Source organism: Dreissena polymorpha, chromosome 14 (genome assembly GCF_020536995.1).
Source record: "Dreissena polymorpha isolate Duluth1 chromosome 14, UMN_Dpol_1.0, whole genome shotgun sequence".
Taxonomy (NCBI): domain Eukaryota; kingdom Metazoa; phylum Mollusca; class Bivalvia; order Myida; family Dreissenidae; genus Dreissena; species Dreissena polymorpha.
The window spans coordinates 48,086,680-48,100,575 of record NC_068368.1 but is presented as its reverse complement, the minus strand read 5'-3'; the positions used below and the strand labels follow the sequence as shown (position 1 = coordinate 48,100,575).

The 13,896-nt window shown below is 38.6% G+C and overlaps 1 protein-coding gene and 1 long non-coding RNA gene across 2 annotated transcripts in view; both read left to right on the top strand.

Moving 5' to 3' along the window:
• Positions 1-13,896, top strand: part of LOC127856987 (N6-adenosine-methyltransferase catalytic subunit-like) — a 38,678-nt gene that overhangs the window by 10,257 nt on the left and 14,525 nt on the right. The window contains exons 5-9 of the mRNA XM_052393228.1: positions 169-218; positions 659-719; positions 6,276-6,402; positions 11,904-12,020; positions 13,385-13,440. Coding sequence (XP_052249188.1) covers positions 169-218; positions 659-719; positions 6,276-6,402; positions 11,904-12,020; positions 13,385-13,440 — 411 coding nt within the window. The remainder of the gene's footprint in view (positions 1-168; positions 219-658; positions 720-6,275; positions 6,403-11,903; positions 12,021-13,384; positions 13,441-13,896) is intronic.
• Positions 4,901-5,513, top strand: LOC127856990 (uncharacterized). The gene is made up of 2 exons (XR_008038276.1): positions 4,901-5,126; positions 5,289-5,513. It is a non-coding gene; the product is annotated as an uncharacterized LOC127856990 (long non-coding RNA).

Genomic DNA, 13,896 nt, shown 5'->3' with positions numbered 1-13,896 from the left:
AAGTTTTAAACGCAATCATGTTAAAGTGATAAATCTAGCGAGTTATCAATGAGACGCTTACATTATATTTTGTCATGATATCATAATATTGTGAACCAGAAAACAAACAAATTCTGACCAATCTGCTCATTTTACTGCAATGTTTCCAATAGAATTGTGATATTTCAGTTGTCTGCAGTGACTGATGGTGAGCTCAATGAAAGGAAGAGGAAAGCAACGTAGGTTACTGAAGGATTCACTACAGTCATACCTAAGTCATCAAAGTTCAACAACAAAGTTTACCCATAAACTTGAACCTCAATGTTTAGCCTCAAAATTAACCTATGTAGTTCAACCACATTACCAAACAAAATTCAAACATAAAGCTCAACCTCAATCCTAAATCACAAAGACTAATCACTCATTGATGGTGCACATTTGCTGAAGCAGTCTTTATTTGAGAATAGTTAAGAACTCATTCCTATAGGGTATAGTCAGAAGTTAAAAAAAAGAATAAATTTTAAAGATGGTTTTTTACAAAAAGTGAAACAAAAATGTACAGAGGGTGTGATTTATAAGGCCAGAAACCATTGCTATAGCATGTGTCATACATTTGTTTGACGTAGCAAAGTTGTTAAAAATATTCTTTCTTTAATAAGGTACTTGTTTATTGTTTTAGAAATGATTCACCTGAGGAACATTCCAAGCCTAAAAAGCAGGACACAAAAGTCAGTGTGGAAGTAAGGAATATAATGATGCTGTGCCCATCCCTGTGACATTTTTGCTAAATTTCAAATAGAAATCCACAAAAAAGTGTTTTGTTTGTAAAAATGACAGGTTATTGCCTTTATAACAATCTTTCAATGATGCATTACTTTTCATGGTTGTTTGTTGTAATATAAAGCCGATTGTTATTCCTTTTTGTGTCCATTTCTGGATTTTTGGTGTGTGAGTCTATCTTTATGACTTACAGATCAAGTTCGAGTTTGGCTCTGGTCCTTTGAATTTTGGCAAAGTTGTGGGCATTGAACTTAAAAGATGAAACATTTTCTCTTGAATAATAGTGTTCTGAAGGTTTTAGCTCACCTGATTGCTAAGGTGAGCTTTTGTGACCGGTCTTTGTCCGTCGTATGTCCGTCCATCCGTTAACATTTGCTCGTAAACAATCTAGAGGCCACATTTCTTGTCCCATCTTCATGGAACTTGGTCAGAAGCTTTGTCCCAATGAAATCTCGGCCGAGTTCCAAACTGGGTTGTGCCGGGTCAAAAACAAGGTCACTAGGTCAAAAAAAGAAAAACCTTGTAAACACTGTAGAAGTCACATTTCATGCCCAATCTTCATGTAACTTTGTCAAAATGTTTGACTTAATGATATCTTGGTTGAGTTCAAAAGTGGTTCCAATCCGTTGAAAAACATGGCCGCCAGTGTGCGGGGCAGTTTTCCTTATTTGGCTATAGAGAAACCTTGTAAACACTCTAGAAGTCACAATTTTTGCCCAATGATCATGAAAGTTGGTCAAAACATTGGTTCAATTGATGTCTCGGACGAGTTCGAAAATGGTCGAGATCGGTGAAAAAACATGGCCGCCAGTGGGCGGGGCATTTTTCTCAATATGTATATAGTGGCAGTTTTCCCTATTTGGCTATAGAGAAACCTTGTAAACACTCTAGAAGTCACAATTTTTGCCCAATCATCATGAAAGTTGGTCAAAACATTGGTTTTATTGATATCTCGGACAAGTTTGAAAATGGTCGGGATCGGTGAAAAAACATGGCCGCCAGTGGGCGGGGCATTGTTCTCTATATGTATATAGTGAAAACATGTGAACACAGTAGAAGTCACATTTTTGGCCCAATTTTCATGAAATTTGCTTAGAACATTTGTTTCCTTGATATGAGAGTCAAGTTAAAAAATGGTTCCGGTTAGTTGAATAACATGGCTGCTGGGAGGGGGGAAGTTTTCTCATTATGCCCCCCCCCCTTTCGAAGAAGAGGGGGTATATTGTTTTCTTCATGTCGGTCCTTCTGTCCACCAGATGGTTTCCGGATGATAACTCAAGAGCGCTTATGCCAAGGTACATTGATCATGACTCGCAGATGACCCATATTGATTTTCAGGTCACTAGGTCAAAGGTCAAGGTCACGATGACCCGAAATAGTAAAATGGTTTCCAGATGATTACTCAAGAACACTTATGCCTAGGATCATGAAACTTCATAGATACATTGATCATTACTCGCAGATGACCATTATTGATTTTCAGGTCACTAGGTCAATGGTCAAGGTCACGGTGACCCAAAGCATTAAAATGGTTTCTGGATGATGACTCAAGAACGCTTATGCCTAGGATCATGAAACTTCATAGATACATTGATCATAACTCGCAGATAACCCCTATTGATTTTCAGGTCACAAGGCCAAAGGTCAAGGTCACGATGACCTGAAATAGTAAAATGGTTTCTGGATGATGATTCAAGAACGCTTAGGCCTAGGATCATGAAACTTCATAGGTACATTGATCATAACTCGTAGATGACCCCTATTGATTTTCAGGTCACTAGGTCAAAGGTCAAGGTCATGATTCGAAATAGTAAAATGGTTTCCGGATGATAACTCAAAGAACGCGTAGGCCTAGAATCATGAAACTTCATAGGTACATTGATCATGACTTGTAGATGACCCCTATTGATTTTCAGGTCACTTGGTCAAAGGTCAAGGTCACGATGACTCGAAATAGTAAAAAGGTTTCCAGATGATAAATCAAGAACACTTATGCCTAGGATCATGAAACTTCATAGGTACATTGATCATGACTCGAAGATGACCCCTATTGATTTTTAGGTCAATTGGTCAAAGGTCAAGGTCACGGTGACCTGAAATAGTAAAATGTTTTCTGGATGATAACTCAAGAACGCTTATCCCTAGGATAATTAAACTTCATAGGTACAATGATCATGACTCGCAGTTGACCCCTATTGATTTTCAGGTCACTAGGTCAAAGGTCAAGGTCACGGTGACCTGAAATAGTAAAATGGTGTCTGGATGATAACCCAAGAACGCTTATGCCTAGGATCATGAAAATTCATAGGTACATTGATTATGACTCGAAGATGACCCCTATTGATTTTCAGGTCACTAGGTCAAAGGTCAAGGTCACGGTGACCTGAAATAGTAAAATGGTTTCTGGATGATAACTCAAGAACGCTTAAGCATAGGATAATGAAACTTCATGGGTACAATGATCATGACTTGCAGATGACCCCAATTTATTTTCAGGTCACTAGGTCAAAGGTCAAGGTCACGGTGATCTGAAATAGTAAAATGGTTTCTGGATGATAACTCAAGAACGCTTATGCCTAGGTTCATGAAACTTCATGGGTATAATAATCATGACTCGCAGATGACCACTATTGATTATCAGGTCACTAGGTCAAAGTCACAGTTCCAAAAAACGTTTTCACACAATGGCTGTCAAGGTCACGGTGACTCAACTTAGAAAAATGGTTTCCGGATGATAACTCAAGATAGCTTACGCCTAGGATCATGAAATTTCATAGGTACATTGATCATGACTTGCAGATGAGATAATGATGAAACTTGACCAGGATGTTTGTCTGGACAATATCTAAGTCAAGTTTGACATTTGGTAAAGATTGAATGAACCGACTCCTCTCAGGTGAGCGAACTAGGGCCATCTTGGCCCTCTTGTTTCTTAAACTCATGCAATTATTTACCTGTTTTTTAGCTCATCTATTTTTTGAAAAAAAATTATGAGCTATTGTCATCACCTTGGCGTCGGCGTTGGCGTCCGGTTAAGTTTTGCGTTAAGGTCCACTTTTTCAGAAAGTATCAATGCTATTGCATTCAAACTTGGTACACTTACTTACTATCATGAGGGGACTGGGCAGGCAAAGTTAGATAACTCTGGCGTGTATTTTGACAGAATTATGTGCCCTTTTTATACTTTGAAAATTGAATTTTTTTGTTAAGTTTTGTGTTTAGGTCCATTTTATTCCTTAAGTACGGTATCAAAGCTATTGCTTTCATACTTGCAACACTTACTTACTATCATAAGGGGACTGTGCAGACAAAGTTATGTACCTTTGACTGGCATTTTGACAGAATTATGTGCCCTTTTTATACTTAGAAAATTGAAAATTAAGTTAAGTTTTGTGGTTAGGTCCACTTTATTCCTACAGTATCAAAGCTATTGCTTTCATACTTGCAACACTTATTAACTATCATAAGGGGACTGTGCAGGCAAAGTTATGTAACTCTGACTGGCATTTGGACGGAATTATGGGCCCTATATACTTAGAAAATTGAAAATTTGGTTAAGTTTTGTGTTTTGGTCCACTTTACCCCTAAAGTATCATAGATATTGCTTTCATACTTGGAACACTCGCAAACTATCATAAGGGTACAGTAAAAGGACAAGTTGCATAACTCTGGTTGTCATTTTTATGGAATTATGGCCCTTTTTTGACTTAGTAACTTTGAATATATGGTTAAATTTTGTGTTTCGATCCACTTTACTTCTAAAGTATCAAGGCTATTGCTTTCAAACTTCAAATACTTTCATGCTATCATGAGGTTACTGTACCTGGCAAGTTGAATTTTACCTTGACCTTTGAATGACCTTGACTCTCAAGGTCGAATTATGAAATTTTGCTAAAATTGCCATTACTTCTTTATTTATGATTAGATATGATTGATACTTTGACAAAACTACTTTATCTGACATACCACAATAGACTCCACCCAAACCATCCCCCCTGCCCTCCCCCCCTCCCCGCCCCCTCCCCGCCCCCTCCCCCCCTCCCCCCCTCCCCCCCCTATTTTTTTTTTTTTAAGATCATCTCACAAATGACCACCATACCCTCACACTATACCCCCCCCCCTCCCACCCCACCCCCCAATTTTTAACCAGGTTTTCCGAAGGAAAAAACTGGTTATTAGATTGGCGAATGCGGGCGGGCTGGCTGGCTGGCGGGCTGGCGGAATAAGCTTGTCCGGGCCATAACTATGTCGTTCATTGTCAGATTTTAAAATCATTTGGCACATTTGTTCACCATCATTGGACGGTGTGTCACGCGAAATAATTACGTCGATATCTCCAAGGTCAAGGTCACACTTTGAGTTCAAAGGTCAAAAATGGCCATAAATGAGCTTGTCCGAGCCATAACTATGTCGTTCATCGTCAGATTTTAAAATCATTTGGCACATTTGTTCACCATCATTGGACGGTGTGTCGCGCGAAATAATTACGTCGATATCTCCAAGGTCAAGGTCACACTTTGAGTTCAAAGGTCAAAAATGGCCATAAATGAGCTTGTCCTGGCCATAACTATGTCATTCATTGTGAGATTTTAAAATCATTTGGCACATTTGTTCACCATCATGGGACGGTGTGTCCCACGAAAGAATCACGTCAATATCTCCAATGTCAAGGTCGCCACGACTAAAAATAGATTTAAAAAAAAAAAAAAAAAACTTACAAAGGGGGTTAATTTTTTTTGGTCATTTCAAAAGTTCAGTTTGAGTTTTCTCCCTTTATCAAATTTTTTTTTTCACAATGAAAACCTGGTTTTGTGACAATTTTGTCCCTTGTTTTTTTTTTGAAACGGTTAAAAAACGCAAATATTTATTTTTATTATTTTATTTTTGAAATACCGTCCAACCATCCCACCTAAGAATCCCCTCCCCCCACCCCCCCCCCATCACCCCCTAAAATTTTTTAAATTTGTTGTTGCTTTTTTTTTCCGCATTTTTGGACGATAATGTAATAAATGTCCACACCCCCACACTATACACCCCTCTTCACTCCACCCCTCCCTCCTTTGTGATTGAAATTGAGAGTCCCTTCACCTTTAAAAAGAAAATAGATGAGCGGTCTGCACCCGCAAGGCGGTGCTCTTGTTTGCATATGGGTCTACCTGCATGAGTTTCAGATTAAGTTCAATTTTAATTGTGGTTAATTTATTTTTTGACAAATTTACTGGCAGGACTGGAATTTTCTTAAAAATAACACTTTTCTAGATTTTTTCCAAACCACTCTCAGACTTTATTTTTGTGGTGTGATCTTACCTACTGGAACTACAGTTCAAAATCGAGATTCGTTCTTGTCCATGTATTTAACAATTAACAGGCCTTGGACAATTTTCTGTAAACTAACACTTTTCTGGAATTTTCTATTAGGATATAGCTGTTGTGGGGTTTAAAATAGCAGTAAGGGGCATCGTGTTTCACAATCATAGCTGTTGTGTTGCATATTTTTGCATTGCCCTGATTTGTAGAGCCTGCTATCAGCCCAGACTGCAAAGGAGAAGGAGAGCAAGAAGATGACAGAGGAAATTCTGCAGCTGCTCAGTGCCCCAACATCCAAGGAGAAGAGCTTGATGGAGAGGTTCAAGTCTCAGGGAGGTATGCTATAGAGCTTGATGGAGAGGTTCAAGTCACAGGGAGTTATAATGAAGAGCTTGATAGAGATGTTCAAGTCACAGGGAGGTATGATATAGAGCTTGATGGAAAGGTTCAAGTCACAGGGCGGTATGATATAGAGCTTGATGGAGAGGTTCAAGTCACAGGGAGGTATGCTATTGAGATTGATGGAGAGGTTCAAGTCTCAGGGAGGTATGATTTAAAGATTGATGGAGAGGTTCAAGTCACAGGGAGGTATGATATAGAGATTGATGGAGAGGTTCAAGTCTCAGGGAGGTATGCTATAGAGATTGATGGAGAGGTTTAAGTCTCAGGGAGGTATGCTATAGAGATGGATGGAGAGGTTCAAGTCTCAGGGAGGTATGCTATAGAGATTGATGGAGAGGTTTAAGTCTCAGGGAGGTATGATATTAAGATTGATGGAGAGGTGAAGTCTCAGGGAGGTATGATATAGAGATCAATGGAAAGGTTAAAGTCACAAGGAGGTATGATATAGAGATTGATGGAGAGGTTCGAGTCACAAGGAGGTATGCTATAAAGCTTGATGGAAAGGTTCAAATCACATGAAGGAATGATAAAGAGCTTAATGGAAAGGTTAAAGTCACAAGGATATATGATATAGAGCTTGATGGAGAGGTTCAAGTCGCATGGAGGAATGATATAGAGCTTGATGGAAAGGTTCAAGTCACAGGGCAGTATGATATAGAGCTTGATGGAAAGGCTCAAGTCTCAGGGAGGTATAAGATATAGAGCTTGAAAGAAAGGCTCATGTCACAAGGAGGTATGATAAAGAGCTTGATGGAGAGGTTCAAGTCTCAGGGAGGTATGCTATAGAGCTTGATGGAGAGGTTCAAGTCAGATGGAGGAATGATAAAGAGCTTGATGGAAAGGCTCATGTCACAAGGAGGTATGATAAAGAGCTTGATTGAGATGTTCAAGTCTCAGGGAGGTATGATATAGAGCTTGATGGAAAGGCTCAAGTCACATGGAGGAATGATATAGAGCTTGATGGAGAGGTTCAAGTCACAGGGAGGTATGCTATAGAGCTTGATGGAGAGGTTCAAGTCACAGGGCGGTATGATATAGAGCTTGATGGAAAGGTTCAAGTCTCAGGGAGGTATGCTATAGAGCTTGATGGAGAGGTTCAAGTCACATGGAGGAATGATATAGAGCTTGATGGAAAGGTTCAAGTCACAGGCAGGAATGATATAGAGCTTGATGGAAAGGTTCAAGTCACAGGCAGGAATGATATAGAGCTTGATGGAAAGGTTCAAGTCACAGGCAGGTATGATCTAGAGCTTGATGGAAAGGTTCAAGTCACAGGCAGGAATGATATAGAGCTTGATGGAAAGGTTCAAGTTTCAGGGAGGTATAATATATTGAGCTTAATGTAAAGGCTCAAGTCACAAGGAGGTATGATATAGAGCTTAATGGAAAGGCTCAAGTCACAAGGAGGAATGATATAGAGCGTTATGGAGAGGTTCAAGTCACATGGAGGAATGATACAGAGCTTGATGGAAAGGCTCATGTCACAGGGCGGTATGATATAGAGCTTGATGGAAAGGTTCAAGTCATAAGGAGGTATGATATAGAGCTTGATGGAAAGGTTCATGTCACAGGCAGGTATGATATTGAGATTGATGGAGAGGTTCAAGTCACATGGAGGTATGATATAGAGCTTGATGGAAAGGTTCAAGTCACATGGAGGTATGATATAGAGCTTGATGGAAAGGTTCAAGTGACAGGGCAGTATGATATAGAGCTTCATGGAAAGTTTCAAGTCACATTGAGGAATGATATAGAGCTTGATGGAGAGGTTCAAGTCTCAGGGAGGTATGCTATAGAGCTTGATGGAGAGGTTCAAGTCACAGGCAGGAATGATATAGAGCTTGATGGAGAGGTTCAAGTCTCAGGGAGGTATGCTATAGAGCTTGATGGAGAGGTTCAAGTCTCAGGAAGGTATGCTATAGAGCTTGATGGAGAGGTTCAAGTCTCAGGGAGGTATGCTATAGAGCTTGATGGAGAGGTTCAAGTCTCAGGGAGGTATGCTATAGAGCTTGATGGAGAGGTTCAAGTCTCAGGGAGGTATGCTATAGAGCTTGATGGAGAGGTTCAAGTCACAGGCAGGTATGATCTAGAGCTTGATGGAGAGGTTCAAGTCACAGGCAGGAATGATATAGAGCTTGATGGAAAGGTTCAAGTTTCAGGGAGGTATAATATATTGAGCTTAATGTAAAGGCTGAAGTCACAAGGAGGTATGATATAGAGCTTGATGGAAAGGCTCAAGTCACAAGGAGGAATGATATAGAGCGTGATGGAAAGGCTCATGTCACAAGGAGGTATGATAAAGAGCTTGATGGAGATGTTCAAGTCTCAGGGAGGTATGATATAGAGCTTGATGGAAAGGCTCAAGTCACATGGAGGAATGATATAGAGCTTGATGGAGAGGTTCAAGTCACAGGGAGGTATGCTATAGAGCTTGATGGAGAGGTTCAAGTCACAGGCAGGTATGATCTAGAGCTTGATGGAGAGGTTCAAGTCACAGGCAGGAATGATATAGAGCTTGATGGAAAGGTTCAAGTTTCAGGGAGGTATAATATATTGAGCTTAATGTAAAGGCTCAAGTCACAAGGAGGTATGATATAGAGCTTGATGGAAAGGCTCAAGTCACAAGGAGGAATGATATAGAGCGTGATGGAGAGGTTCAAGTCACATGGAGGAATGATACAGAGCTTGATGGAAAGGCTCATTTCACAGGGCGGTATGATATAGAGCTTGATGGAAAGGTTCAAGTCATAAGGAGGTATGATATAGAGCTTGATGGAAAGGTTCAAGTCACAGGCAGGTATGATATTGAGATTGATGGAGAGGTTCAAGTCACATGGAGGTATGATATAGAGCTTGATGGAAAGGTTCAAGTCACATGGAGGTATGATATAGAGCTTGATGGAAAGGTTCAAGTGACAGGGCAGTATGATATAGAGCTTCATGGAAAGTTTCGAGTCACATTGAGGAATGATATAGAGATTGATGGAGAGGTTCAAGTCTCAGGGAGGTATGATTTAAAGATTGATGGAGAGGTTCAAGTCACAGGGAGGTATGCTATAGAGCTTGATGGAGAGGTTCAAGTCTCAGGGAGGTATGCTATAGAGCTTGATGGAGAGGTTCAAGCCTCAGGGAGGTATGCTATAGAGCTTGATGGAGAGGTTCAAGTCTCAGGGAGGTATGCTATAGAGCTTGATGGAGAGGTTCAAGTCACATGGAGGAATGATATAGAGCTTGATGGAAAGGTTCAAACCTCAGGGAGGTATGATTCAGATATATAGAGCGCATCCTGTTTTAATTTCAATTCTTCACACAACAAATATTTTTAAATCTTAGTCTCAACATTGCCTTTTTATACTACCATTACCATTGATAATGGAGGCTATATAGGAGTCACTTTGTCGGTCGGTCTGTCAGTCTGTCCCAAAATTTCATTCGATCTTAACCAAACTTGGTCAGAAGTTGTATCTAGATGATGTCTAGGTAACATTTAAATATGGGTCATGCCGGGTCAAAAACTAGGTAACGAGGTCACTAAGTGCGTTTTTAAGCAAAGGTTTGTCCGGACCATTACTGTCATTTATTGTTTTAAAATGACTTGGTACATTTGTTCACCATCATTAGACGGTGTGTCGCGCGAAAGAATTAAGTCGATAACTCCAAGGTCAAGGTCACACTTTGAGTTCAAAAGTCAAATGCTTGTCCGGTACATAACTTTGTTGATTATTGTGAGACTTTAAAATCATTTGGCACATTTGTTCACCATCATTGGACGGTGTGTCGCGCAAAAGAATTACATTGATATCTCCGTGGTCAAGGTCACACTTTGAGTTAAATTTCAAAAATGGCCATAAATGAGCTTGTCTGGGCCATAACTATGTCGTTCATTATGAGATTTTAAAATCATATGGCTCATTTGTTCACCATCATTGGACGGTGTGTCGCGCGAAAGAATTACGCCGATATCTCCAAGGTCAAGGTCACATTTTGAGATCAAATGTCAAAAATGGCCATAAATGAGCTTGTCCGGGCCATAACTATGTTGTTCATTGTGTAATTGTAAAATCATTTGGCACATTTGTTCACCATCATTGGAAGGTGTGTCGCCCAAAAGAATTACGTTAATATCTCCAAGGTTAGAACACAATTTGAGTTCAAAGGCGAAAAATGGCCACAAATGAGCTTGTCCGGGTCATTACTATGTCGTTTCATTGTGAGATTTTTAATCATTTGGCACATTTGTTTACAATTATTGGACGGTGTGTCATGCAAAAGAATTACGTAGATATCTGCAATGTCAAGGTCACACTGTGAGTTCAAAGGTCAAAAATGGCCATAAATGATCTTGTCCGGGCCATAACTATGTAATTCATTGTGAGATTTGAAAATTACTCTCTACATTTGTTCACAATCATTGGACACTGTATCATGTAAAAGAATTACGTCGATATCTCCATGGTCAATGTCGCACTTGGAGTTTTAAAGTGAAAAATGGCCATAAATGAGCTTGTCCGGGCCATTGTCCGGGCCATAACTATGTCATTCTTTGTGAGATTTTAAAATGACTCTGTACATTTGTTTTGTTCTCAGTCATTGGAGAGAGTGTCATGCAAAAGAATTCAAGAGTTCAAAGGTCAAAATGGCCATAAATGATAATGGCATTATACTTCTTAAAAATCGCCATAAATTAGATTCTCTTGTTTTGTGCAGACAGCATGCAAAATATAGTCTGTGTCAATGCGGCATGTGGGGGTATACATCACGTCTATGACAAAGCTCTAGTTCTGTGTAGATTGATATTGCTGGAAAAGCTTCTGTTAAAGGTCACCTAAGATGTTATTCTTTTTAGTAAAAACATCTTTTAAATAACCCTAGCAGCCATAAGGAAACTTGATTTTAACAAATTAGGTCATATTCACAGTGCAATACGTTGTTTTTTTCACACATTTAGTACTAAAATGCATGACTGATGGTTTGACTCTCTGATGTTTGAAAAAAAGAAACCTGTTGAAGGTGTTGAAACAATTTTACGAAATAAAAAGTAATTGTGTTTTTTTTTATTAAAACAATCTAATTTAATGTTCTTTTATAATTAATTCTTCACCTCATATCCATCAATCAAGTAAAATTTCTTCTCAAATTAAGTTGAATATTCACTTAGATTTCCAATTTAAAGAGTATTTTATAGCTAATATTCCCAAATTTGTGAAATAAAACCCTCTCCTTGCTGTAAAGCTCTCCTATGAGTTATAAGGGCCCAGATACTGTATTGCTCCTCTTTGTGTTATAGGGTCCCAACTGCTGTAATGTTCCCCTGTGTGTTTTAGGGACCCAACTGATGTTATGCTGTCCTATAAGTTATAGGGGCCCAGCTACTGTATTGCTCCCCTGTGTGTTGTATTGGCCCAACTGCTGTAATGTTCCTTGGTTTTCTTTAGGGGCCCAGCTGCAGGAGTTTTGCCAGTTTGAGACTAAGGAGGGGTGTAAGGCAGGGCAGCCCAATGTCACCTGCAAGAAACTGCACTTCAAGAAGATCATACACAAACATACAGACGGTAAGGAGTTGTCTGAGGTATTCAATATGATCATAAATACTTAATAGTTTTAAAATACTGCTTTGATTATGTCTCATCCTTAATTTCTCTCATTTGGAATTGCGCTTACACATGTATAATTGTTTCAGATTTGAGTATTTTCTCTGTTTGCTAGTTTTCCAGTACAGTCGAAACCCAACGGATCAAACTCACCGGGACCGACAACTAAAGTTCCAGTCATCTGGAAATCGAGCCAACTGGTTCTAAAATACTTATGTTAACAAACATGAACCTGCAATAGATTTCCTCCTCACCACTTTCTGCTTTTGAATAAATATTGGATCTGGCACGAGTTTTCATATCATATCATATTTTATTAAAGAGTTCAGGAATTTTTTTACTAAGCGAGCCATTGGCAAGCTTACTAACGAAGTTCCTGGACAAGTTTTATAAAATATGGTATGAAATTACAATGAGTGTCAGATCTTTTTTATCACATGCTTTTAAATGAGCAAATTAAATAAATATTTACGCAAACATAATGATAAATCTAGAATGTTGTTTACATTTCGTGACGTCATTTGGCGTTGCAACATCATTTCAGCAAAATAACAAAATGTGATTGGTCAATGGAACGAAAATAAGCAAATGAAAACGCTTAAAAGTGTATTACATGTGTAAGATGAAAATATTCGTAATGGTCATATTACATGGGAAACAGGGTATGGCATGTGATAAAAGAGAATAATAAATGTATATTATATCAGCAAGTTTTTACAAAGCACAATTACAAAAACAGCACTAAGAAACCAAACATGAAGCACATATAACATCACTGGAATATTAAAGAGTACTTGTATTTAATTATTTTTTTTTATATTTTTTTTATAAGAATGACATGATGTCGGTATTTTGTTCATGAGTTTTTGTTTAGTTGCAAAGTTTTATTTTCCATAAAATTGAAATTGTACACGCCATATTAAGTTAAAAATGTTATCTTTTACTCAAATTAATGATTTGATTCAGTCAATGACATGTTTGCAATTATGGCGTGCCTTCAATCAAGCGTTCCTAATCGATTAACAGCTTTATGCACCCAAAGCCAAGTCCGGCAAAACAGACAAAACTATTGGTGAAAATTGTGATTAGGACGGAGCAAACAGTTTTAGCCATCCAATTATTCGACCCATACAAATTCAAGCCATCCGACAGAAATTTATATTAATATGTAGCAAACAAAATCAATGTTCAAGTAGAGTTTGAGACAACAGGAAATTTGAACCAAGCGAGTTTGAGCCATCGGGTTTTCGACTGTTTAAGTTAACAAGTTTCAATGGCCTTGTTTCCAATATGTTCCTGAAAGAAATCCCTCTGTAATGTTTCAGAGTCTCTGGGTGACTGCTCCTTCTTGAACACATGCTTTCACATGGATACCTGCAAGGTAAGTGGGCTGCTGAAATGTATAGGTCGAAGTTAGTTAAAAGAAAATTATTATTTTGTGGATGGATTTGCTCAGGAAAATAAAGAACTGTGTATGGCTTGTACTGAAATGCATTTTAAATATATTACAATACTTTTATTTTGTTGATTCACTAACAACAGTCAACCAATCAAGTTGAGATACATGAAATAAATTTTATCCACATTCATGGTGCATTTCAATCACACAAAAGTAACACTTTTTGTGCTCGTAATGAGCAGCTCTTAAGTCGCCTGTGTTATTCTGTTATTATTGATGATCTGTCCTAAGAAGGTGCACCGATGTATTGTTACACATTTAATGGTTTATACATACATTGATTCAATCCTTTTTCTCACACAAGCAGTCCAAAGCAGTGTAACACTGGTTCTAGAGTATATCATGTTGCACATTACTCAGTTCATATTCTAAAGTAAT